Source organism: Capsicum annuum, chromosome 1 (assembly GCF_002878395.1).
Source record: "Capsicum annuum cultivar UCD-10X-F1 chromosome 1, UCD10Xv1.1, whole genome shotgun sequence".
NCBI lineage: Eukaryota > Viridiplantae > Streptophyta > Magnoliopsida > Solanales > Solanaceae > Capsicum > Capsicum annuum.
This window is the reverse complement of record NC_061111.1, coordinates 129,344,474-129,370,427: the sequence shown is the minus strand read 5'-3', so window position 1 is coordinate 129,370,427 and position 25,954 is coordinate 129,344,474. Positions and strand designations below refer to the sequence as shown.

The window sequence follows — 25,954 nt, the reverse complement described above, 5'->3', positions numbered from 1 at the left end:
CTTTGTCTTGATATGTAATCTGCAATAACATTTTTGTTAGTACTGATCACTTCAATTGTAAATGTGAAATTTAATATATTTAAAACTAGTCTTCGAATCTCTTTTGTTGTAACTGAATTTTGTATTTTCTTTGTTAGCCACCAGCGTACCTGTGTATTATCTGTTCGTACAATAAATTTGTTATATACAATATATGGCTCAAATGATAATAAACACTTATATAATGAACATAACTCTTTTCTATTTATTTCCCATTTTATTTCTGTTTCGTTGAACGTACCTGAGTAATATCTACAATGATGTTCTATTTTTTCTGCTTCATATCGATATTTAAGTACTCCTCCGTAACTATATTCACTTGCATCTGCTTCTACTATATATATAAATTTTCTATTTTCGTCTGGAAATTGTAATTTAGGTAATTCTCTACAAAGTAATTTTATTTTTTGAACTTGTTTTTTATCTTTTTCATCATAATTATATTCTATATCCTTTTTTAATTTTTTCTGCAGTGGTTTTAAGGTTTCTGCTAATTTTGGTATATATTCTCTTACTTGGTTTACTAATCCTAAAAATGATTGTAATTTCTTTTTTGTATCTAATTCTTCTTTCGAATTTATTATTTTTTGTACTATATGTTGCTGCATTTTTACTCCACTTTTATCTATTTGTATTCCTAAAAATTCTATCTGGTTTTTCATAATTTCAGCTTTCTTTTTGCTTAGACTTATTCCTGATTTTTCTATTATATCTGTGAACTGTTCTAATAATTTTAAATGTTCTTCTTTAGTTTTTGTATATAATAATATATCATCTATATATACTATACAATTAGATAATTGTTTAAAATAATTATCCATAAAATGTTGATATCTACCTGGTGCATTTTTATATCCAAAGGGTAACACGTTCCATTCATAAAATCCTTGTGGTACTGTAAATGCGGTTAATTCTTTAGATTCTTCTTCTAGCTTTAGGTGGTAAAATCCTGATTTACAATCAAATTTGCTAAAATAATTATATCCTTGGATTTGTCTTATTTTTAATATCTTATTTGGTATCGGATAATTATATGTTATAGTTTTTGCATTTAAATTTCTATAGTCAATAACCATCCTACTTTTTCCTCTTTTTTGTTCACTATGTTTATTTACTATAAATGCTGGACTGTTATGTTTACTATTACTTTTTTGTATATATTGTTTTTCTAATAATTCATCTATGTGCATTTTAAATTCTTTTAAATCATCAAAATTATATGTTAATGGTTTTTGTGTTATTATGCTATTCTTATCTATTAATTTAATTTTTATAGTAGTTTTGTGTTTTTCCCATCCTTTTAATGGATCTTCACTATATAATTGTTCTAATTTTTTCTGGATTATTTCTATTTTATTAATTGAAAATATAGTTATTTCTGTTTTATTTATCGAAAATACTACTAGTTCTACTGTATCTTCAGTATTGTTTATATTTTCTAACTTTTGTGTAATTTTTTCACTTCCTTTTATCCAATTTAAGTTATGCATCGAAGACCATTGGTTGTTCTGTGTTTTGTCATACTTTTTAAGATCTGCCCCTCTTGAATCTAGATTTGCTTTCGTATCTGAATTTTCAACAGATCGTTAGTGACTTGTATGATTTCTTATGATAAATTATAGATCTATTCCTTGCTTCTTTGTAATGCCTGTGCATTTTTAGAGTGAGTAATGCTGGTTGCCCTAAGGTTGCCTTGGGTCTTGTCATTTTTCTTGTGCACACCCATTTTAATATTGTGTAAGTCTCCCTGATATCTTTTTTCTTCTATATATGCCATAGTTTTCATTACTGAATACAAGTTAGTGACAAAAAAATGTCCAAGCTGTTAATATGACAACCCAAGCCATCTTCAGGAGGTAAGTTTCACAAAGTACATGATTTATAGTGTAGAGTAAACAGTTTGATGGATTTCACCTGTTACTAAATCCCACCAAACTGTTCTAATTATTGATAAAACAACTGACAGTTGATTATATAGAATTTCAGGAAGAAGCAGATATGCCTATTAATATTTTCATCAATTTCTATTCAGGTACGTAAGAAGTGTTGTGGTGGGTGAAAAAGTGTTTTAGACTTCAGTGTCATCTCTTTAGTCTTGGACTGAGGATGAAAAACATTTGCTTGTGACGTCTTTATAATAAACAACCCTAATTACCCAAAGTATATCTCTATAGTTGTATATTATTCGACTTTGGACTGAACCAGTACAGTCAGTTTTACTCTGAGTTATGTATAATAACACATACAATATATAAAGAAAATTTGTTGTGTAGGAAAGGTGACAAGTTTGCCCAAACCTCTTCCTTTTCCAAGTTTTATTTGGTTTTCAGCTAACGTTGCACCGGGTCATAGATACATGTTTGGCTACCTGGTTCCAGAAGGCAAAAAACATTTTTCCAAGATTCTGCTGCTAAATTCCAAAAGTTCCACTTCTAGTTATCTGATATACACTCCTATTTTGCGGTGAATATTGCATCTTTTATATCTGATCCTTAATTAGTACCTCAAATTTGTGTTTAGTTGAATGTTGGTGGTCCATATTCTTTGACCCTCAAAATCACATCTTAGTATGACTGACATTTTCACCTCTTTGAGCTGGGGTCTATGGGAAACAACCTCTCTACCTCACAAAGGTAAGGGAAAGGGTAAGGTCTGTCTATATCCCATCCTCCTCAGATCTTACTTATGAGATCACACTGGGTGTGTAGGGTAAAGGGTAAGGTCTGCATATACCCCTTCCTCCCCAGATCCTACTTGTGGTATCACACTGGCTATGTTGTTGGTTTGGGTGTTGTTGACATTTTCACATCTTTGTAAACTAAAAATCCCCTAATCTTTTTCTATGTATTAATCAATAACTCAAACTTTTGCATTTACATTTATCTCTGCAGAACCTGAATACAAATTTAAGGTGTCGAGGACAAATTTCTTTCCATAACCTAAAGTAAGTACCCCCTTTGTATTTTCTTGTTTGAACACCTATTTAGAACCAAGAAAAGATTATATTCAACTATATCTTAAGCTTAAACGTTAGCAGATTAGAATTTATATGCACTTCTAGGCACAGTCACTATCAGATTATTTTTAGTATTACTTTGCAGTATTATTATCTTTTGTATCTCTATTACGTCTTTTTCTAAACTATATTTTGTTTTGAGCCAACGGTCTATCAAAAACAACCTCTCTACCTCACCTTTGAAATCGTAATACGAACTCTGTATAATTAACCCTCCTCACACTATTATATTGGGATATACCAAGCATGTTATTGTAAACTAGCTTATCCAATTAACCACCCATATGATAAAAGGAGGTCCAAACATGCATTTAGAAAAATCTATCACTGTCGAAACCAACCCTAAAGCTTTTTTTTAACATCTCGACTCATAGTGCTTATCTATATCAGACAAGGTATGAAGGATTAGTTTTAGGATTTGGTGCCCCATTTTTACGTCTCTTTAATTTTATTTAACAAGATTATATCATATATCTATAGTGCTCCATACATCATCCTTTTTTTTTTACTTATTTTTTAAATTTATTTTCCTTTCAAGTTACAATGAATATTCAATATACAGTCACTATAGGAAACTTCTATGAAATTTGCATAATATGCCCAACAGTATGCTGTCGTCTCTGCCTTTTTTCTGGCGTGTAGCTTCTTTATTCCATTTGTATATTATGGTGAACTCATCTAGTGTGCAAACAACTAAATTTGTTTTATGTTGATGAAGGTTCTTGGTATTGATTTGTCCTGGAGAATGCACAAATCATCCGATGGGCAAAGAAGAAGAATGCAGATATGTATGGGTCTTCTGAAACCATTCAAGGTATATCCGCAAATACTCTCACTGAGTAAGAGCAGTTACCTTTTAACTGTGGATCAAGAAGGTTAGGTTTCTTCTACAAAGACTTACTCACTCTAACCTCCCCCCTCACCCACCCACTAAAGTCGTGCTCAAATCAATTTTGTACTCTTTTTTCTTATTTAAGCATAATTTTTGCTTTGCCCGTTTTTATGTGAGTTAATTTGTGTTAGCATGGAGACTCTAGGGGTTTGTGTTTATTGTCATGTTGTTGTCTATGTTTGTTGTCAGTCCTAAGCCGGAGGTCTATAGGAAGATATAAGATCATACAACTCAGAAAGATATCAGATCATACAACTCTTTGTGTCTTCATCTGTAACATGTTATTCCTACATTTCTTCTACCTTTTTTGTTCTTTCGGGAGTTAGAGTTTCTTGCACGTGATATGTGGAACTGCTTTGGTCACTGATGTAGTTAAAAATGGAATGAAAAGCATGGCACTATAGCATTAGGAATTTGAAGGATGTGTTCATCCAGATGATGAAGAGCTATTATAGTTAATTTGTGTATAATACTCATCTTTTTCTTTTTCTTTTTGTAACCATTATCTGCTAGATATTGACACAGCTATTTAACCACTTAGAAGCATCACTTATCACAGGTCCATCACTCATAGATCAATATGCGAGGGAAATTTATGCACCCGTTATGTTTTTAGTTGTACGCAGATATAAATGTTTTATAATTAGAACTGAAAGTTTATCGATTGATTTTTATGTAGCCAAGTGATGCGGCTAGTGGACTCATTTCGTCCATGGATATAAGGAGATCACGTGATGATAATGATCCTAATGACCTTTTTTGATTTCGTTGCATTTGTCTTGGATATTCAATTATCATGGTGTAATTGTGTGGTTGGAGTGAATCTTAGAATATTGAAGGTTTTGTGTTTAAATTTGATTTTGTAATTTGAAAATACTAGTCAATGTTGAAAATTTGGAGTTTGAAGATGTTAATGTTGAAAATTTAATTTTGGAGTTTAATGTTCAATGTATTTTTGATATGCTTTTCAATTACAATGTTTAATTACTTTGTTGTATTAATGATATATGAATTGAACAAATATTGAATTGTAGGTTATTCCTAAAGAAATAATTAAATTTGAGCTAAAATTAGAAGCTATAATTAGTTATTGAAAATTGATGATCCTACTAAATTTTTTTAAAAAATAAAATAATTGCGGAGGTTTTAACCCTCACAAGTTTTGAATAAAAATTTATTATAAAAATAATTAAATTTAGAATAACGAGGGTTAATAACCGCCGCAAATTAATTACGGGGGTCGTAACCACCGCTAAATAACCCTCGCAAATTAATTATGGGGGTCGGAAAAAAACTGCCGCAACTCGTTTGTGACGGCTCGTACTCTGGGGGTTTTGGAAACCCCCGTAATTATATTTTGAACCCCCGCAAACCGTAAAATTAACTCCCGCTACTTGACCTGTTTTTTGTAGTGTAGCTATTAGACGAATCAAAATATCCCTTACTGGCTGAGTTCTTGAGAAGGATGTTACTATAGTCAACTTCAAATGCGCATATCTTTTGTATTACAAAGAGTTTTTGAGCTCATGACCCACCAACAGATAGATAATTGAATTATCTTTCCAACTATACCAACTTTTCTTTAGCCCAATATCGTGGTAAAAGGTTATGCCTGTTTTACTAGAGAGTTGTCTAACTGACAAGGTGCGACGGCCAGGTTGACGGATCGTCAAGCCAGTGATGGACCATCAAGCCAAGCTGTCAACTGATGTGTGAGCAGATGCTAACACATTTGAGGCTTTTAACTCTAAATAATTGTGAAGTCTTAAGCAACTTTTGGTTGTTTTTGATCATTTTCTTGTGATATTGTAGTTGTAGCAAGGCTGGGAAGAAAACATAGAAAAGATGAACAAAATAAGTAAAATCTGGTACGAGTGAGCTGATATAAGTCTGACAGCATTTCTTACAAGCCGTCAGAGATGTGGTAAACTACCAGAAAAAGGCGCCAGGAAGAACAGTGAAGAAGAGTTGCTGGATGAAGGTGACGACATTCTCAATATGTCGTCACAAGTATGGTAAACCATCAGAAGATGCCGTCAAGTGGGACAGAACATGGTGAAATAAGCTGAAGGTCTGACAACATTTGCTACACGTCGTCACTCCTATGGTAAGCCGTCAGAGGATAACATCAGAGTGAGGCAGAACAGGTTAAGAAGGCACGACTTCTGACGACATATCTGAGACGCCGTCAGAAGCCTGATGATCAACACCAATATGCCATCACCTAAATCCGAGCCCAGCTGTGATTTTGTTATTTTATTACCCTAATTAGGCTTTAGTATAAATAGCAATTTTGAGGGTTTTTAAATTATCAAGTTTTCATTATTCAGAACAAAAAGCTTTGGAGAGAGAAACAGGTACATTGTTCTCTTTCGCCAATTATTCTTAGTTTTCTTTCTTATCAACTATTCTTGGGTTTCTAACTTGGGATTTAATTGAAGAAATTGCTTGTTGTTTTCCATCTATACGTAAGTTGATTATTATCATCATGAATTCAACTTGTGATTTCTTTCATCAAATCATGAGCGGCTAATTCCATTAGTCGGGGTTATGGGATCCAAGGATTAGGATTTGATATAATGCTAGGTGTTTAACGGATTCAAAGAGTAGTAGAACATCTTGAAATTCTGTGGTTTTAATTGAAATCTGGTGGTTGCAAACATTAGATTATGCCTTAGGTTTTATTTGCTTCTAACGGAGAAATAGACTAGAGGAAGGAAATTATTAACAGGGACTCAGAAGCTACCAACCTTCTGGTTAATTATTAATGTCGTAACTGGATTAATCTACCTGAGATAACATTCGTTTGGATATAGATAAATTATCTAAGTTTGAGAGAATTAGATAATAAATTGTCTGGTGAGGTCGAGAGATAAGTCAGATAGTATCATAGTCAGGGATATTCTGTTTTTCTACTCATTCCGAGGGTCTCTAGCATTACCTAGTATCTGCCAATACCCAAAACCTTTAGTGATCATAACTCTGGTTTCCCATTTATATTGATAACAACACTATAATTCAGAAAGTGAAGATTGATTCATTGTGAACTTTAAACCCCCATCTTTCGAAAATAATAAACTACCAGTAAAGTATTTCGTAAACAAATTGACGTTCATGCCCTATTCCCTGTGGGATTCGACCCCAACCTAGTTGGGTTTTATATTAACAACGATCGTCACACCCATTCAAGAGTATAATTTGAGCATTATAAAAAATGGCGCCCTTGCCGGGGAATATAGTTGTAGACTGAAAATTTTGTGTGCGAAAAATTACTGATAGTTAAGTTTCCTTGATTTACGCTCGGTTGTTGTTTTTGTTTATTTATAGGATATTTACTTTAGGTCGCACTTAGCAATACCCAATCCGGAACTCCATCACATAAGCAGAATGGCAGAACGACCGCTATGGTATGAGGCTGAAGAGGATGACAATGTGGATGTAGCAAGTGCAATGGGCGCGATTATTACGGCACCGTTGGCACCAGGAGCAAAGTTCAATATTACAAGCACAATGATTCAGCTTTTAAATATGAAAGGGTTGTTTGGAGGCCTTCCTAAAGATGACCCCAATCTGCATCTGGTGAATTTTGTCACCATTTCCAAATCCTTTGATAACCCGGGGGTGAGCCAGAGCGCTATCCGATTGAGGTTGTTCCCATTGTCTCTATCCAGCGAGGCAACATTATGGCTAAATGAGTTGATGCCTGATTCTATAACCAACTGGAGGTAGTTGAGAGGAGCTTTTCTAGAAAGGTTCTTTCCGCCGTCCAGGAGGATACAGTTGAGGGATGAGATCAACAATTTTAGGCAACTCCCAAATGAGCCTTTGCATGAAACTTGGGAGAGGTTCAAGAAGAAGCTGGCACAATGTCCAAATTATAACATGAAGGACATACATCTGATGGATACTCTGTATAGAGTTTTTAACTCTGTGACAAGGCCAATGGTAGACAACGTTGCTAGAGGATCATTTGTTACTCTTGCATTTTAAGATGCTGCTAATACGCTAAATAGGATGACCAAATTAAGTAGGGCTTGGTATACCAGTGATTCTGTGGTGACAAGTCCAACTATACCTGTTGGAATAAAGGAGGAACAGCAAAAAAGGAATGAGGAAAATGATCAAGACATAGCCCATCTAAAGACTCAAATGGACTTGCTTACCAAGCATTCAATGTCAGGAAGGACAGAACAGGTGAAAGCTGCAATGACTTGGGACCGTGATGATATGGAGACTGAAGAAAAAGTCAACTATTTTACCAATCAGGTGGGTTTCTGAGGCAATAGCCAAGGGAATCATGGTCGGAATAGGAATGACAATCCTAATCATAAAGACAGGGAGCAAGAAAAAGGGAGATGCATTAATGGCAAAAATGGATTGTATGTTCATATAGGACATCAAGAAGCTGCTGCAACTAATTCGGGAAAGTGTTCGATGGAAGATATGATGAAAGAACTATTGAAGGGAGTAGAGGCTACTAATGCAGGCGTAGCCAGTATGAGGAGTGAATTTTCCACTATGAGTCAGTTGGTTAGTTCACATTCAACTTCTATCCAGCAGTTAGAGCAATAGATGAGTCAACTATCCTCAGCACAAAACCAGGGAATAAGTGGTACTTCACTTGTTCAAGTAACTCAGGATCAAAAGACTGACAATTCATGTCCAGCAACCACCACTAGGAGTGAAAAGATTTTATATGGCCCCGCTGTCAACAAATCTGGGGATATTGAGGAAATTACAGATGAACCAGCAAAATAACATCCAGGGGAGTTAGAGAAACCAAATAGTTCTATTGACTTATCAGACAAGGAGAAAGAGAAGGAAGTGGTATTGAAACCCATGCCACAACCACCACCTCCCTTTTCTCAACGGCTGAGAAAGAAGGCAGATGATGCAAAGTTTAGCAAGTTCCTGGCAATGCTCAAGCAATTGACCATAAATATGCCTTTGATCGAGGACCTTGAACAAATGCTAGGGTATGCAAAATTTATGAAAGATCTTGTGACCAAGAAATAAGCAGTGAGTTTCAAACTGGAAGCAGACCTCCATCATTGTAGTGTTATTTCCATAGGGACCTTGACGTAAAAGAAATCAGATCCAAGTACGGTCACTATTCCCTGCACAATTGGAACTATGGAATTCACCAATGTACTATATGATCTAGGAGCAAGTGTTAACCTGATGCCATTGACTATTTATAAAAAGTTGGGTCTGGGAAATCCCACACCGACCAACATGAGGCTGGTAATGACCAACAGATCAGTAAAGCGACCTGTTGGCATTTTGTATGATGTGCTGGTCAAGGTCTCCAATTTCATATTCCCTGCAGAGTTCGTCATTCTGGATTGTGAGGTGGACTTTGAGGTGCCCATAATCTTGGGTCGACCTTTTCTCGTAATCGAAAGGGTATTGATCGATTTGAGAGCTAATGAGCTCTTATTCAGGGTGAACGATGAAGAGGTACAGTTTAATATGGGAAAATCAATGAAACAATATGAGGAAATGAGTGTGTTCCCAGTAGTTGATGTGTACTTTGAGGAGGAACAGGATGTGCTCAGAACTAAACATTTTATTATCGAGCCCTTAGTAGCGGTTGTGATGAACTATGAAAGCGAAGGCATTGAGGAGTATGAAGATACATCTTGTGCCCTGACCGGCCTGGGCTCATATTCTTATGCTCCTAAAAAGCTCGACCTTGATCTGGCTAATCGACCAACACCACCAGCCAAGCCATCCATTGAAGAACCTTCGGTGTTAGAATTAAAGGAGCCACCTAGTCACTTACAATATGTATTTCTTAGAAAAGGGAACACACTACCTGTTATTATTGCAGCCGATTTAGAAGAACGACAGGTAACTACATTTATTTCAGTACTTCAGAAGCACAAGAGAGCAATCGAATGGACCATCGCAGACATTATTGGCATTCCTCCTGGCATCTGTACGCAGAAGAAGACTGTGCTCCTACCATTGAGCATCAGCGTCGTCTTAACCCACTAATGCAAGAAGTGGTTAAAAAAGAGACTATTAAGTGGTTGGATGCAGGAGTAGTTTACCCTATTTTTGACAGCAAGTGGGTAAGCCTAGTTCAATATATGCCCAAGAAAGGTGGTATGACAGTGGTTGCTAATGAGAAGAATGAGTTGATTTCACTCAGGCCAGTGACCGGGTGGAGAGTCTGCATGGACTATCGTAAGCTGATCTCTTGGACGCTGAAGGACCATTTCCTACTACCTTTCATGGACTAGATGCTTGATCGATTAGATGGCAAGGGGTGGTATTGCTTCCTGGATGGTTATTCTGGGTATAACCAAATTTGCATTGCTCCGAAAGATCAAGAGAAGACGGAGTTCACATGCCCATATGGCACATTTGCATTTAAGGGGATGTCATTTGGGCTATGTAATGCACCGACTACTTTTCAACAGTGCATGATGTCTATATTATCTGACATGGTAAAAGATACCATAGAGGTATTCATGGATGATTTCTCAGTGGTAGGTGATTCATTCGAAATGAGAATCTGAATGTAGCCTTGCAAAGATGTGTTGAATTTAATGTAGTGCTTAACTGGGGAAAATGCCATTTTATGGTAAAGGAGGGTATTGTGCTGGGCCACAAAATTTCTGAAAAAGGGATTGAAGTTGATTGAGTAAAGATTGAAGTTATCGAGAAATTAACACCCCCTATTTCAGTAAAGGGAGTGCGTAGTTTTCTTGGTCATGCTGGATTCTATCGGAAATTCATAAAAGACTTCTCAAAAGTTGCAAGTCCACTTTGCAAGTTGTTGGAGAAGAAAGTTAAATTTCTTTTCGATGATAAGTGCTTGAAGGCATTTGAATGCCTTAAAAAAAAGCTGGTGGAGGCCCCCATTGTTATTGCACCTGACTGGGACAAACCATTTGAAATAATGTGTAATGCAAGTGGTGTTGCACTAGGAGCTGTATTGGGATAAGAGAGGGATAAATTGATTCACCCGATATATTATGCCAGCAAAGCACTGAATGGAGCACAAAAGAATTACACAGTAACCGAATAGGAATTGCTAGCCGTGGTGTATGCTTTCAAGAAATATAGGTCTTATCTGCTTGGAACTAAAGTGGTAGTCCATACACACCATGTTATCTTACGGTACTTGATGGCCAAGAAGGATGCTAAACCAAGGCTTATTAGATGGGTGTTGCTACTTCAAGAGTTTGATTTCGAAGTCAAAGATAGAATAGGTTATGAAAACCAGGTTGCAGATCATCTATCTAGAATGGAAGATGGACAGGAAGTTAGTGATGAAACAAAGATAAATGATGTGTTTCCAGATGAGGAGATCCTGGCAACTGCTATGGAAACATTGCCTTGGTACGCTGATTATGCAAATTACGTTGTGAGTGAGTTCCTCCCAGAACACCTTTCGTTCCACCAAAAGAAAAAGTTTTTACATGATGTAACACATTATTTCTGGGATGAGCCTTATCTTTTCAGGCGATGTGCAGACAATATCATACGGAGATACGTGCCTGAAGTAGATATACGATGTATACTGGAGGCATGTCACGCTTCCCCAGTTGGGGGTCACCATGCAGGTGATCGAACAGCAAGGAAGGTGTTGTAGATTGGCTATTATTGGCCAATATTATTTAAAGATGCCCATAAGTTTGTGCAGGAATGTGATCAGTGTCAAAGACAAGGATCGATATCTAAACGGCACGAAATACCCTTGACCAAGATGCTTGAAGTGGAGTAATTTGATGTAAAGGATATTGACTTCTTAAGTCCGTTTATAAGTTTTTACGGGATGAAGTACATTCTGGTTGCCGTTGATTATGTGTCCAAGTAGGTTGAAGCTATCGCATTGGCTAACAATGAGGGAAAGAGAGTCATTGCATTTCTCAAGAAGAACATTTTCTCTCGCTTCGGAGTACCACGTACTATCATAAGCGATGGAGGATCTCACTTTTGCAACAAACTATTTCGAGTAGCTCTGGAGAAGTATAGTGTAAAACACCACAGAGTGGCTACTCCATATCACCCGCAAACTAGTGGCCAAGTGGAGGTGTTGAATCGTGAAGTGAAGGCCATCCTATCCAAGATAGTGAATGCTAGCCGAAAAGACTGGTCATGAAAACTTGATGATGCCTTGTGGGCATACCGAACTGCTTTCAAGACACCTATTGGAATGTCACTATTTCAACTGGTCTATGGAAAAGCATACCATTTGCCAATAGAGCTGGAGCGCAAGGCCTTATGGGCACTCAAGAATTTGAATCTAAATTGGAAGGAGGCGGTAGAAATGAGATTAGGGCAACTGAATGAGATGGATGAATTCTATCTTAGGGCATACGAGCGAGCAGATTTGTATAAAGAAAAAATAAAAATGTACCATGACTGGAAGATAGAGAAACGAGATTTCAAAAGAGGGGACTTGGTACTTCTGTTTAATTCTAGACTTAAATTGTTTCCAGGAAAGCTGAAATCTAAGTGGTCAGGCCCTTTTAAGGTAAGCCAAGTCCACTCCTCTGGAGTAGTGGAGCATGAAAATAAAGATGGCAGTACCTTCAAGGTAAATGGGCAATGGGTAAAGCTTTACATTGGACTAGAAGAATCAGTTAAAAGCATCACAATTATTTCTCTTGATCAAGTCTGAGATAATCGAGCCACCTGCGTCATGCCGTGATGTTAAATCAAGCGCTGCATGGGAGGCAACCCATGAGTCCTGAGAATAACCCACTCCAGGTATAACCTAACCCTTAGTTTCATTTTGTTTTTATTTTAAGTTAAGGGTGTGGGGTGTATTGTCATTGTACCAACTGTGTTAGTAACTAGGAGAAGTACTTATACTTGAAGCAGTCTGCATATTTGATGAATTTTTTAGCACCTCTCCATTGGTTTGATTGCATAACTGTGTGAACTACATTAAATTGTGACTATGTGTGAATCTTGTTATGGCATTAGTTCTAGTAACTTGACAATCACTGCCAAACATTTGCATGAACTGGATGATTAGTAGCTGGTAATATGCTTATGTGCCAAGTGTGTGTGAGGATTTACTGCGTTCCATTTGTATTGCCTAATCTAGAACTTTCCCGGTTCGTCTTACCGTAGTTGAAAGATAGGAGTTAGGAAAGGACCATAGGCCATTTTTGAATTTCAGTCACTTTTAGCCTAAATGACCTTCCCTGTAATACATTATACCCCTTGGTCCCCATTTGCGCCTAAATTTACCATTTTCTTTCTATGAAACCCATTACCTTCTCTTTTTAAATCATAATGAATCTGTTTTGGCCCTGGTCCTCTTTGGACACTGTGCACCTTGACTTAGGCAAATAGCCTAAGTTGAGGGTGGCTATTATAGGGGTGTGTGAGATAAACTGCGTATGAATAAGGGTAAAATAAAAAGAAAATAAAAAAAAAGTTCTGAAAAAGAAATTGATAGTTGGGTGTTGGTGAGAAAGAGCAATAAAATGAAAATTGTTTGAATAAAAAGAAAGACCACACCCTGTTTTGCGATCAAGAGAAAAGAAAAAGAGAAAAATAGGTTAATAAGTGGACCCCACAAGATAAGGTAGTGCCAAGGAGGTTAGTCACTCTAAATATTGTTTAATACCATACTAGCCCCTATAATACGTTACAAGCCTGAGAAAGTCCTATAGTGATCCTAGCTTACCTGTCTAGACACCTCGGTAATGACGATAAGGGCAAGCATATGGTATTTGGCATACACTGGTTGAACTTCATTTTGAGTGCGAGAGCCTTTGTGATTATCCCCATGATTATACCTTGATTGCTAATAATGAGAAAAAAGGGAAATTTCTTTGCCGGAAGGGAACAATAGGTATACTACCAGTTGTTGACTTATTTTGGTGAATGTGATGTAGATGCATGTAAGAGTGTCGTTGCCGAATGTATGTCGTACCTTGATTTCTATGAGTTGCAAGGTTATTTTCAAAAATCTGGCACAACTGATTTTTAAGTTGATTGACCTTGGAGAGGATAGATGTGATTTTTAGCAAAGTCAAGTGACTGGCTGCTGATTGTATTTTGTATCCTCTTAGTTGTGTTTTGGTTGCTTGAAGACAAGCAATTGTTTTAAGTTGAGGGTGTTGATGTGTGAGCAGATGCTAACACATTTGAGGCTTTTAACTCTAAATAGTTGCGAAGTCTTAAGCAATTTTTGGTTGTTTTTGATCATTTTCTTGTGATATTGTAGTTGTAGCAAGGATGGGAGGAAAACATAGGAAAGATGAACAAAATAAGTAAAATCTGGTACAAGTGAGCTAATATGAGTCTGACGGCATTTCTTGCAAGCCGTAAAAGATGTGGTAAACTACCAGAAAAAGGCGCCAAGAAGAACAGTGAAGAAGAGTTGTGGATGAAGGTGACGACATTCTCAATATGTCGTCACAAGTGTGGTAAGCCGTCAGAAGATACCTTCAAGTGGGACAGAACATGGTGAAATAAGATGAAGGTATGATGACATTTGCTACACGTTGTCATTCCTATGGTAAGCCATCGAAAGACATCGTCATAGTGAGGTAAAACAGGTTAAGAAGGCACGACTTCTGACGACATATCTGAGACGCCGTCAGAAGCCTGACGATCAACACCAATATGTTGTCACCTAAATCTGAGTCCAGCTGTGATTTTGTTAATTTATTACCTTAATTAGGATTTAGTATAAATAGCAATTTTGAGGGTTTTTAAATTATCAAATTTTCATTATTCGGAACAAAAAACTTTGGAGAGAGAAACAGGTACATTGTTCTCTTTCGCCAATTATTCTTAGTTTTCTTTCTTATCAACTATTCTTGGGTTTCTAACTTGGGATTTAATTGAAGAAATTGCTTGTTTTTTTCCATCTATACGTAAGTTAATTATTATCATCATGAATTCAACTTGTGATTTCTTTCATCAAATCATGAGCGGCTAATTCCATTAGTCGGGGTTATGGGATCCAAGGATTAGGGTTTTGATATGATGCTAGGTGTTTAACGGATTCAAAGAGTAGTAGAACATCTTGAAATTCTGTGGTTTTAACTGAAATCTAGTGGTTACAAACATTAGATTATGCCTTAGGTTTTATTTGCTTCTAACGAAGAAATAGACTAGAGGACGGGAATTATCAACAAGGACTCGGAAGCTACCAACCTTCTGTTTAATGATTAATGTTGTAACTGGATTAATCTACCTGAGATAACATCCGTTTGGATATAGATAAATTATCTAAGTTTGAGAGAATTAGATAATAAATTGTCTGGTGAGGTCGAGAGATAAGTCAGATAGTATCATAGTCAGGGATATTCTGTTTTTCTACTCATTCCGAGGGTCTCTAGCATTACCTAGTATCTGTCAATACCCGAAACCTTTAGTGATAATAACTCTGGTTTCCAATTTATATTGATAACAACACTATAATTCAGAAAGTGAAGATTGATTCATTGTGAACTTTAAACCCCCATCTTTCAGAAACAATAAACTACCAGTAAAGTATTTCGTAAACAAATTGACGTTCACACCCAATTCCCTGTGGGATTCGACCCCAGCCTAGTTGGGTTTTATATTGATAACTATCGCTTACACCAATTCAAGAGTGTAATTTGAGCGTTATCATCAACCTCAAGCAGAAAGGCCATTTTCTGGCCATAAACTAACAGACTGAGTGACGGTCCGTCACCCAAACCGTCAACCAAGCCCGTTCAGCGACGTAATAATGTTTTTAATGAGATTTTTGGGTCTTTTTTTTTTACCCTTTTTAACCCTAATTCCATCGACTTAAACAACATAACTCCTCATTCATCCTTAATATCAAAATTAGGGTTTCTTTCAAGATTATTCCCCAAGAAAAAGATTCATACCCTTCTTCAAGAAACTAAGAAATTCAAGTTCTTGAAGTTCAAAAACCATCAAGAAAACATCAAGATTTGTGCTTCCCAATCCAAGAACATTCAATAAATGTTAATTCTCTTTCAAGATTAAAGCTTTAAGGTATGTTTTATATTCATTCATGGCCCTTTTTCACCCATGGAGTCCAAGAATCCAATTTCAAATTCAAAGTTATGATTCTTATAAGTTATTGTGATTTTAACCATGAATCCCCATGAATTTTGATTCTATACCATGTTTACATGTAATTGTTGTTGTTATTAATCCCCACACATTTGAATGGTGTTGTTCATAGAGTTAAACCTTAATTGGTGATTTTAGTAGTGAAATCATGCTATTACTACAACTCTTAAAACTATTTCCATGCTTAGCTTAAACCATAAATTGCAAGTGTTGGATAAAATGCCTACAAGAATAAGTTTTGAATCAATACTTACATATCATGTCCTTACAGTTTTAATATGATCTTGCTATTATTGCTATCGAGTCCTGGGTGTTTGAATACCTAAAATTTAGCTACTTACCTAGTTTTCAATATCTACAGAATAGTTACGAGCCCTATCATTTCAGTCAGTTACCATAAACAGTAAACATAGTTCAGTCCAGTATCTGGTATCGTTCAGTTGGGAGTAGGATTTAGCACCAAGCATACCCTGGGATGGGGGCTCACCTGCCAGTAGAGGGTGTGACCATTAGAAGCAATCCTTGTGTTCTATAACTATATCTCCAGCGCAGGTTAAGACATAACCTTCTAGTTGAGGGTTGACACCTATCTCATAAGGTTACCTGCCAGCTGAGGGTAACCTTTAGTCCTTTGGGACAACACGTTAGTAGATTCACACAACCATGTGTTAGTACTCATAGCATGGTACTAACACTTTTCCAACTAGGGTTACAGATTGGACCCCAATTAGATCATTGAGGCATATCGGTTAGATGATAGCTCCCACGGTCTCAGTCCAGTATTCAGCTCAGTAATCAGTTTCAGTTTTGCTGGCCATAGCATACAGATGTCACTTATCCATTTATTAGTATTTAGTATTTTAGTTTACAGATTATATTCAGAAGATGTGTTATGCTTGGTCATGAAATCTTAGTCTTTACAAATTTCATGCATTCTACTCAGTACTCCATGCTATTCATTCAAATAGTTATTACTCATGCACATGAAACCATGCATATTATCCTAACCTCATTTAGCATACCAATACATTCAAAGTACTGATCGCATACTCGTTTCTTGTGCTATGATGTTTAATATCATAGGTTTGGACACTCAATTTTCTGACCGTACTTAGATAGACTAGATTATCAACAGCAGCAGCAGTGGTGAGTCCTCATATTTCGAGGACATGATTGCTTTATTTCATTCTATCTTAGTATTTCAGTATTTTCCATTCATTTGAAGCTAGTTGGAGGCTTGTCCCATCAACTCCATAGTCAATCAGTTTAGAGGTTTTCAGACTAGTACAGACAGTTAGTTAGATTCCACTTGTTATTATCAGTCATTTAATCAGTATTGTCTGTATGTTTTCAGACATTTATAACCATGATTATGTATTGATTTCAGTTGCTAAAATATTATGGCATTTCCAGTTAAATTCTGCATATGTTCTTTGTTATTTTATTTAGTGCCCAAAGCAAGTGCCAGCTCATGGGTTAGCTTGTGGTCACTTGTGAGCATAAGCACCGTGTGGCATCTGGGGTGTACTCTTGGGGAGTTACAATATATATATATGTGTGTGTGTGTGTGTATGTGTGTGTGTGTGTATCTAGCCATAGCATTACCGTATATCCCATTTTTCCTTCATTTATTAATGTTGTATATCCATTTCTTGGCCTGTATACTTCTATATGTGCTTCTTCTACCCTTTATTTGTATATTGGTCAGTGATATACGGTGTAGTGCTTAGTGCCTTAGTACATATGGATAGACTAGTTCATTCTTAGTGCCTCCCTAGTTTTATTATTTTAGCTTCCTGGATATTTAGTTGTAGCTTCCTAGATATTTAGTTGTAGTTTACATTTCTACTTGCGTGTTATCTATGTTTGCACTATCTTTGGAGCTTAGTCGGCAGTTGCCTACTAAGTACCACATGTTTGGTACTCACACTACACTTCTACAGACTGTAGATCATAGTACAGATTCTCACTGTTGTTATGTGCATCATGTGGAGCAGTTATAGATCGGAGATTTAGGATGAGCTCCAGGTGTTCGGAGTATTACTATTCTCCCTTTTATGGATTAGACTGATCTTTATGTTGTATTCAGAGATGGGTTTTACCTGTATATACATTTAGTACTTCATTTGTATTCTTATTATATTAGAAGTTCTTGTACTGGTTTCACTAGGTTTTGGGATTGTCTTATATGTATTAGTCCTATATTATATTTACTAGTTTAGAGTGTTGCATGTAAATTTTAATAGATCATCGTCAAGACATATTCTTAATATAATGCATAGTAAAATTCTAAATTTGGCTATTTAGAAATCTTAACTAATCAAACTAAAGTTAACACATAGAAAATATTCATAATCTTGAACATGATATCATTATTAGATATGGATTAGAAGTAAAAAGATACTTACATATGTTATAAGTTGGTGAAAGAAACTGAAGAAACTAATATGCTTTGAAAAATCAAAGCAGCAACGTGGCGGATAATTTATGAGAATTTCTGACAATAAATTTGTTATTTGCTCTGCTCTAAGAAATCAATGTGATGAAGATATATTCATTAGTACCTCGTATAAAGGAAATATTACAAAAAATACAATATTGAAGAAATCATTTCAATTAGTATGGAAAGCAATGGACTACACTTAAGAATAATGTGGTGACTCAAATATAATACACAATAGATGGTGATAGACATTAGAAGCAAGAAAATAGGTGTATGAGACTAATAATAATACATACACAATGATTCTAGACTCCCGCCAAACTTTAATCGAAAAGCAAGTCAAAGCATAACTACCTACTAACCTTCTACCCTAATTTGTAACCTTCATACCTCTGATCTAATGCTTCTGTATAAAAAAAGAATCACAAATTTCTAAAAATAATATGCTACGGGCATGCAAAAACATTAGAACCAAACTACACATAAAATCTACGGCAATACAAAAAATATTATTGGTTTGTAATTAAAAAAATTAATCTTCTATCCCAATCCCATAACCTCCATATCCTCCTTTATATCTAATGCACATGTATAAAAAAGAAGCATAAATTTCTCAAAAAAAAAATATACTACAGACATGCAATAATATTAGAATTAAATTGCACTTGAAAGCTACGACATTACAAAAATTATGATTCATAAATCAAAAAAAATTAACCTTCAACCTAAATTTTTATCTCCATACCATTATATTTAATGCATCTGTAAGGAATCACAAATTTTTGAAAACAAATATACTACATACGTTGCACCAATATTGGAATTAAATTGCAAATAAAATCTATAACATTAAAAAAAATACGTATGATTCATAAATAAAGAAATGACAGTTATTGAAATAGTCCAGAATTGGATCCATCTAATAACATTGATGGTACGCCCAATTGATTTCTATACTAATGTATCCATATTCCAAAATTGGATTCATCTAACAATATTAATGTCATACCCAATTGGTATCTACAAATGCATGCCAAATATCATTAGCTCTGACTCAAAATTTGTGTAGTTGACTTTTCAGAGTAACTGAATTTTAATAAAATGTAACTTTAGATAATTTTATGCACATTTAGAAAATCATAAATTGATCTCATGATTCATAATACTTTCACGTACTTTATTATTTTATCTATTTCATCATTGTTTTTTTTTCTAAATCTAACATTAAGTAGCTTTGACCTTACCTAGCTTAACTTTAGGATAACAAATCTAGAAGATTCTTTAGGACATACAAAGAACTTTCTGTTGTGTATTTAGCATTACAGGTAAAAACATTTCACAATTTAATAGTTAATGCACATAAAATTTCTTCCATGAATTTAGATGTGTTTCCTTTAAAGTTCTCCCATTTACAAAGAAGTCAAAATAAGAATAAAACATTAGAAGTGGAAGACGTGCTATGTAGCTTTTAAAGTTTGATCCAAAATATTACTAAAATAGAATTATAAAAAATTTAAATGACAATTACATGCAATATGAAACATACAACAACAAATACAATGCATGTAACTCCATAAGAGGGTCTGGGAGGGTTGGATATATCATACTTTACCCTCCTATATTGTGAGGTAGAAAAATTTTTTCAATAGACCCTTGGCTCAAAAGTTAAGTGTGCAACTCATGATAGCAAAACACAATATAGCAACACATTGTATTACACATAGAAGAATGCAAGACAATGTGATAACTTAGTAATGCTACTAAGATCGGGACAAGAAGAAGAAGTAGTCCGCACCCTCTCTCCTGAACCCAAAAGAAAATATATACTTATAAATGTTCTACCCTAATTATCGGCCTCCATACTTTCATATATAAACTTTTTTTTACTTGATTCAATTTTTACCACCATTGTGTAGAAGAAGAAGAAGAAGATGCAACAGGATGAGGAAGCTCGAAAAGAAACAAATTATGATGTCGTATTTCATTTGCTCTAAATAGAAAATTTTATAAGGAAAATTTTATGAGGAAAATTTGAACAAGGTAAATATTAAATTTAACTCCTAAAGATTATATGATTCTTGCTACACGATTTCAGGAGAAAATTTTGTACAAGATAAATAACAAGTTTAGTAAATTCTAAATCTAATATGAGTCTTGCTACACAATTTTTTCTTTTTTTTGTTTTACTAAATTAATAAAGTAGTAAATGATGAATTTTTCTAAAATGGAGACTTTTAATGAAGGTCAAATATTTTAAACAACATTTTTAAGGCCCTTCACACTTTTAATATAGTATAGATTCTGCATTTTCCTTTCATTTCTCTTGGTAGTTCATTACTAGCAATTTTGGACTACGAGTTAGCTTACCTACTGGTGGGTTGTAGTAGGTGTCATCATGACCTAAGAAATTGGGTAGGTACACCTCTAACCTCCAAGAAACTCCATATAGTGTTCCTTTGGACTTTTTCATACTACTTCTCTAGGTCGATGGACACCATATGTAAGTCCTTCTTCATTATACTATACTTCTCCATCACTTTCCCAACTAAATAAAGGACTTCAATAGTTGAGCTCCTCAACATGAGTTTGAATTGGTACTCAAAAATAGTTGTGCCCCTCTTTACCTTTATTTCCACCACCTTTTTCTAAACTTTCATAGTATGGCTTAGATACCTCTATAGTTGTTATGATTCTAAATATTACACTTGTTCGTATGTAATGCAATTATTTCACTCTATCTCCATTCTTCAAGCATCTACGTTATCTTAAAAATAACATTAAACAAATCAGTCGCTCTCTTTATGCCTACCCTCCTTGAGCTCTTTCAAAATTCCATCAAGATTTGATCTAGCCTAGTCGCTCTACATCTATTCATCCTAAGAATAAAAATCTTATCCTTCTCATTCTTTATGTGCCCACAATACGCATAATCACAACGTGTATATGAGTGTTCCTAATCCCCTAACTAAATGTCTTTATCTTCTCCTAAGTTTAAGAGTTTATGAAAGTATGATATCATTTCCTTCTAATAAGTACCTCCCCTACTAGTATTTTGTCGTCTTTATCCTTGATGTATTTCACTTGGTTAAGGTCACAGACCCTCCTCTCCCCATCTTGGCTAGCCTATTCAATTTATTATCCCCACTCTTATCTTTTAACTCTACATACAAGCCTAAAAAATTATCCTTTTTGGTCATCATGACCTCAAAATTTAACTCCTTCTTTGTCGTCTTATACCATTCCTTATCTATCTATTTTTGTTTCTCGTCCTTACTCTCCACCAGTTTTATATACATCATCCTCTTTACTTTTACCTTCCTTTGGAATTTTCTATTCTAGCATTAAACCTCTTTGATGCCTATCAACATGACTTGTCGTCTGTCGATACCCCTAATACCCCTCTAGGTTCTTCCCTAATACAACTAGAAGCCCTGCCTTATATGTTATCTATCTTCCCACTCTCACCTAAGCCCTCCATCTATCAACTTCTCCTTCATATTAAAGACATTGTCCATAGTCAAACTACCATAGTTTATCCTTAACCTATTATCTACAATCCTCTTCCTCCTCTTTATCTTGGTCTCCCAATCTATGACCAAGAATTTATATTGGGTGGTAAGATTCTTACTCGAGATAACCTTATAGTCTATATAAGGATACTAATCACCCTTTCTATAAAGTTTATAGCCTATTTAAGTCTTAATCACCATACTACGAAATATAACTAAGTTCCCTCCTTCTTTGGAAAACTCAAATTAGCTACCAACAACCCAAATGCTCTTGCAAAATCAAGAAGATAGTCTCCTCCTCCATTCCTATCCCTAAAACCAAAGCCTTTTTGCACATCATCATGACCGTTTAGAGTTGTCCAATGTGTCTATTTAAATCTCTTAATATGAAAAGTTTCTTAGTGTACGGTATACCCCTTACCACCTCATCCAAGACCTCTCAAACATCTTCTTTACCTCCTTGTCCAAGCCCTTTTGAGGTCTGTATGCTCTAATGATATTCAAATTAGACCTTTTAATGACTAACTTAATCATTATCATCTACCATTAACCTTCCTAACGTCTACCACTTTCTCCATTAACTCTATATCTACTAAGATTCCTACTATATTCCTATTCCTTGACATTCCTGAAGATAAAATTTATATTAGTCTACATCCCACGCCTTAGTTTCTATGCATTTGGTTTTTTTGGGAATCTTTACCAACTCTATGGACTTTTCTGTTGAAGTCCCTATTATCCAAGATCCCACTCTCAACCTACAAACTCCCTTAACCTGACCATCACCCTATTTCTTAACCGAGATCCTAGTTTACCATCATATCCACCATAGCCACTAAAGTAAATACAGACTAATCAAAGGTTTACACTAAAACAAACAGGACTCAATACTACAAACAAGAAAGAAACTAAAGGTAAGAATTTAATTAAGTAACAAGGAGAATAACAAGAAAATAAACAGGTACACAAGAAAAGCAACTCAAGTTATTTACTTAACTAACAAGAAAGAATAGCAAAAACAACAGGTGCATGGGAGCCTTAAGCAATTTTATTAACTACCAAGTCAAAATAACAAGAAATCAACAAGTGCACAAAAACCTTAACTAATTTAACTAACTATCGTACAAAATAACAAGAAATCAACTCATAAACAAGAACCTCAAGCAATTTAATTCTCCAAAACAAGACTAATAAGAAATTAAAAAGTGCACAAGACTAGCTCAATCAATTTATTTGACTAACAAGAAAAAAACTGCAAAAGAAACCAATTAAGAAAAGATAAAACTTGCAGTGCTACTCTTTTTATGCTACTAGGTTGGACCTCAGTGATGTTTAGGAGAAGTAGATGAAAAGGAGATGTAAATGCTAGACAAGCAATAATTGCCCTGTGAGACTATTCTGACCAGGTCCTTTTTTAAGGTTAAAATGCTTTGTTTTTAATTAGATTTAATTAAAAATCATTTTCCTACGTCTTAGTTGTCACGAAAAGGGGGAGGATTCAAAAAATAAGGTTTTCAAGTAGCAACAAATAATGAAAAAGAGAGAGCAGAGAGATAAAGAACAACTACAAAGGGATAGGAAAAAATAGAGACTGCAAGAATGGATACTTGGTTATTAAAGTTAAATTATAGATCACTGAGCAGGTGACTGTTAATGCTCATAAGTCCCAAGTTGAGAGATACTAGTAAAAAATACATTATTTATCAAATAAAGTAGTTAAATAGATAACGCCATCACTATTGATCTGTAATAACCCATGTTTGGAAGTTTCTGTATATCATATGACTTCTCCCCTGAGTCGTACAAATAATATACGAGTGGTATGTTGAAGTCATATCAAGGACAGTGTGGCGTGGTAAATATTTTGTTGTAGGTATGACTTGACCCCTAGAATCTATCAAGTAAGATATGAGTCGTATGGAGGTAAGTCATAATTTCATCAGTGTAGACTCCTTAAGATTTTATCCAAGCTACGAATTGAGGGATAAGAGCCATATGAAGATGATACTAATCGTAGGTGGGACTCATATGTTGACCAGTGTGTACCCTCCTAGATTCTGCCAAGCTTTCGAGTTATGAAGACTAATCGTACCCTTACATACGAGTGTATGGTAGACTCGTAAGAACTGACGATCAATTTCTATAAAGTTTACCTAAGGGATTTTAGGTATTTTCCTCACTTATAACCTCCCATCCACGACCTATAACCCTTAAAAAGGTGTTATTTTCCTCTATTCCTCAATCAAATAATGACATTTTCTCCTCCCATCTTTAAGAACATCAAGATTAGGGTTCATACCCAATTAACCATGTTCTTGAAGTATGATTCTATCATGTGATTGAAAGTTTTAAGTACATCAAGGTCTACATATATTCATGTTTGACGTATAAGATTCATATTATGATTTAAAATTCATTATCTTGACTGGAATTGTTGAAAAATTTCAAGATGATTATTAAGCATGAAGTTTTGTTATGAATTTTTATGAAATAAAGCATGAATTCTAAGTTCTAATTACAAGTATTAAGTTTACAAGAAGATTATACTATTAAGCTCTATTGATAAGTTTTATGACATGATTTAAAGCAAAGATTAATCTTTTGATTCTAAGATAAGATATGAAATCCCCAACTATTCATCTTGATTATAATTTAAAATAAAGAGAAGCATAACTGGTTTTTAGCCTATAAGCCCTTATGATATTTTAAGGTGGATTTCTTAAAGCATTAGCATATAAGTATTCTGGTAGTAGTATTTAGCACTGAGAAAGGAATGCAGATGAGCGTATCCTAAATTCCTTAAAACTATGAGACAACATAGGTTAAGTTTTTTCCCAATATGGATAAAGTTTGGTGATCAATAAAGATTAAGGTTCTATTCGAATGGCATGGGTAGAACAGGTTTCCCCAACGTGGGTAAGACGTTGCACATCGTGGTAGCTTACGTGGTTGTAACACCCTAATTTTCTGAACCGAAATGCTACACGGTGCTTATGACCTCGAAGGACCACAAGCTAACCCATGACTGATATCTGTACCTGTATATTGTATAATATAACATAAAAATACGAAAACATGTACTGAATGGCCATAAGGTTCAACTAAATAAACATCTGATAAGAACAATGTCTGAAAATGGTATAACCATACCAAAACAAATCTGAAATAATTATCTGACATGCTATAGTCTGGAAAGCCTCTAAACTTTCTGAACAAGGAGTTGATGGGACATGTCCCCAACTAACTTCAACTGCTAAAATAAACTTAAAACTAAAATAGTAATGAAATCATCATGTCCTCGAAAGATGAGGACTTACTTCTAACTCTGACTATTATTACTGGAATCTACTGCTGATCTGGAGCTTGTACCTATGAACCTATGGTGTAACATAAGAGAAAGAACCATAGCACAAATGCATCAGTACGACTGAATGTACTAAGTATACAAGTGAGGAAGACTAAATGCAAAAGGTTATATACATGAACAATGCTGACTAATATGAACGTGAGAATACATACTTGCATAAGCAACTATAACTAAACTCGTGGTGATACTAACTACTGAGTTTGATTACTGATGACATAACTTTACTGATACTGAGGTGCTAAATAGATGAATGACTATTTCTGACAGTTCGAATTATGAAGAACTAGTCTGATTGACTGTGTCTAACAGTTCTAAAATTGAATACTGATAATGTAGCTATGATGACTGATATAACTGATATAACTGTGATGATCGGCGTAACCGATGTAACTGATGCTAAGCGACTATATCTGATAGTCTAAGTCCTGATATTCTGAAGAACTATCTGAGTCTATTACTGAAATTGAGACTGAGACTGAAACTGAGACTGTGGGAGGTAATCATCTAAACGATATGCCTCGAAACTGAACTAGTTGGGGTCCAACCTATAACCCTAGCTGGAAGGGTGTCAATACCATGCCACGGGTAGAGACAACATATGAGTAAACCCTATTCTATTTTGGAGCTCATT

At 35.1% G+C, this 25,954-nt stretch overlaps 1 protein-coding gene and 1 long non-coding RNA gene across 3 annotated transcripts; both read left to right on the top strand.

Annotated features, from left to right (window-relative positions):
• Window positions 1–1,494: 1,494 nt before the first annotated feature.
• LOC107879371 lies at window positions 1,495–4,800 on the top strand. Of its 2 annotated transcripts, none has more exons than XR_001676992.2 (5): window positions 1,495–1,895; window positions 2,018–2,071; window positions 2,931–2,983; window positions 3,774–3,930; window positions 4,627–4,800. It is a non-coding gene; the product is annotated as an uncharacterized LOC107879371 (long non-coding RNA). The 2 variants fall into 2 exon arrangements; XR_001676993.2 differs by having other exon boundaries at window positions 1,511–1,895; window positions 3,774–3,869.
• A 7,317-nt stretch (window positions 4,801–12,117) lies between these two features.
• On the top strand, window positions 12,118–12,585 carry LOC107858122. Its single transcript, XM_016702843.2, has one exon. It carries the CDS (start codon window positions 12,118–12,120, stop codon window positions 12,583–12,585), a length of 468 nt encoding a protein of 155 aa, XP_016558329.1.
• The last annotated feature ends 13,369 nt before the right edge of the window (window positions 12,586–25,954 follow it).

Coding starts and splice junctions, on each gene's coding strand:
- LOC107858122 (XM_016702843.2), top strand. CDS start 12,118: ATGTCACTATTTCAACTGGTCTATGGAAAAGCATACCATTTGCCAATA.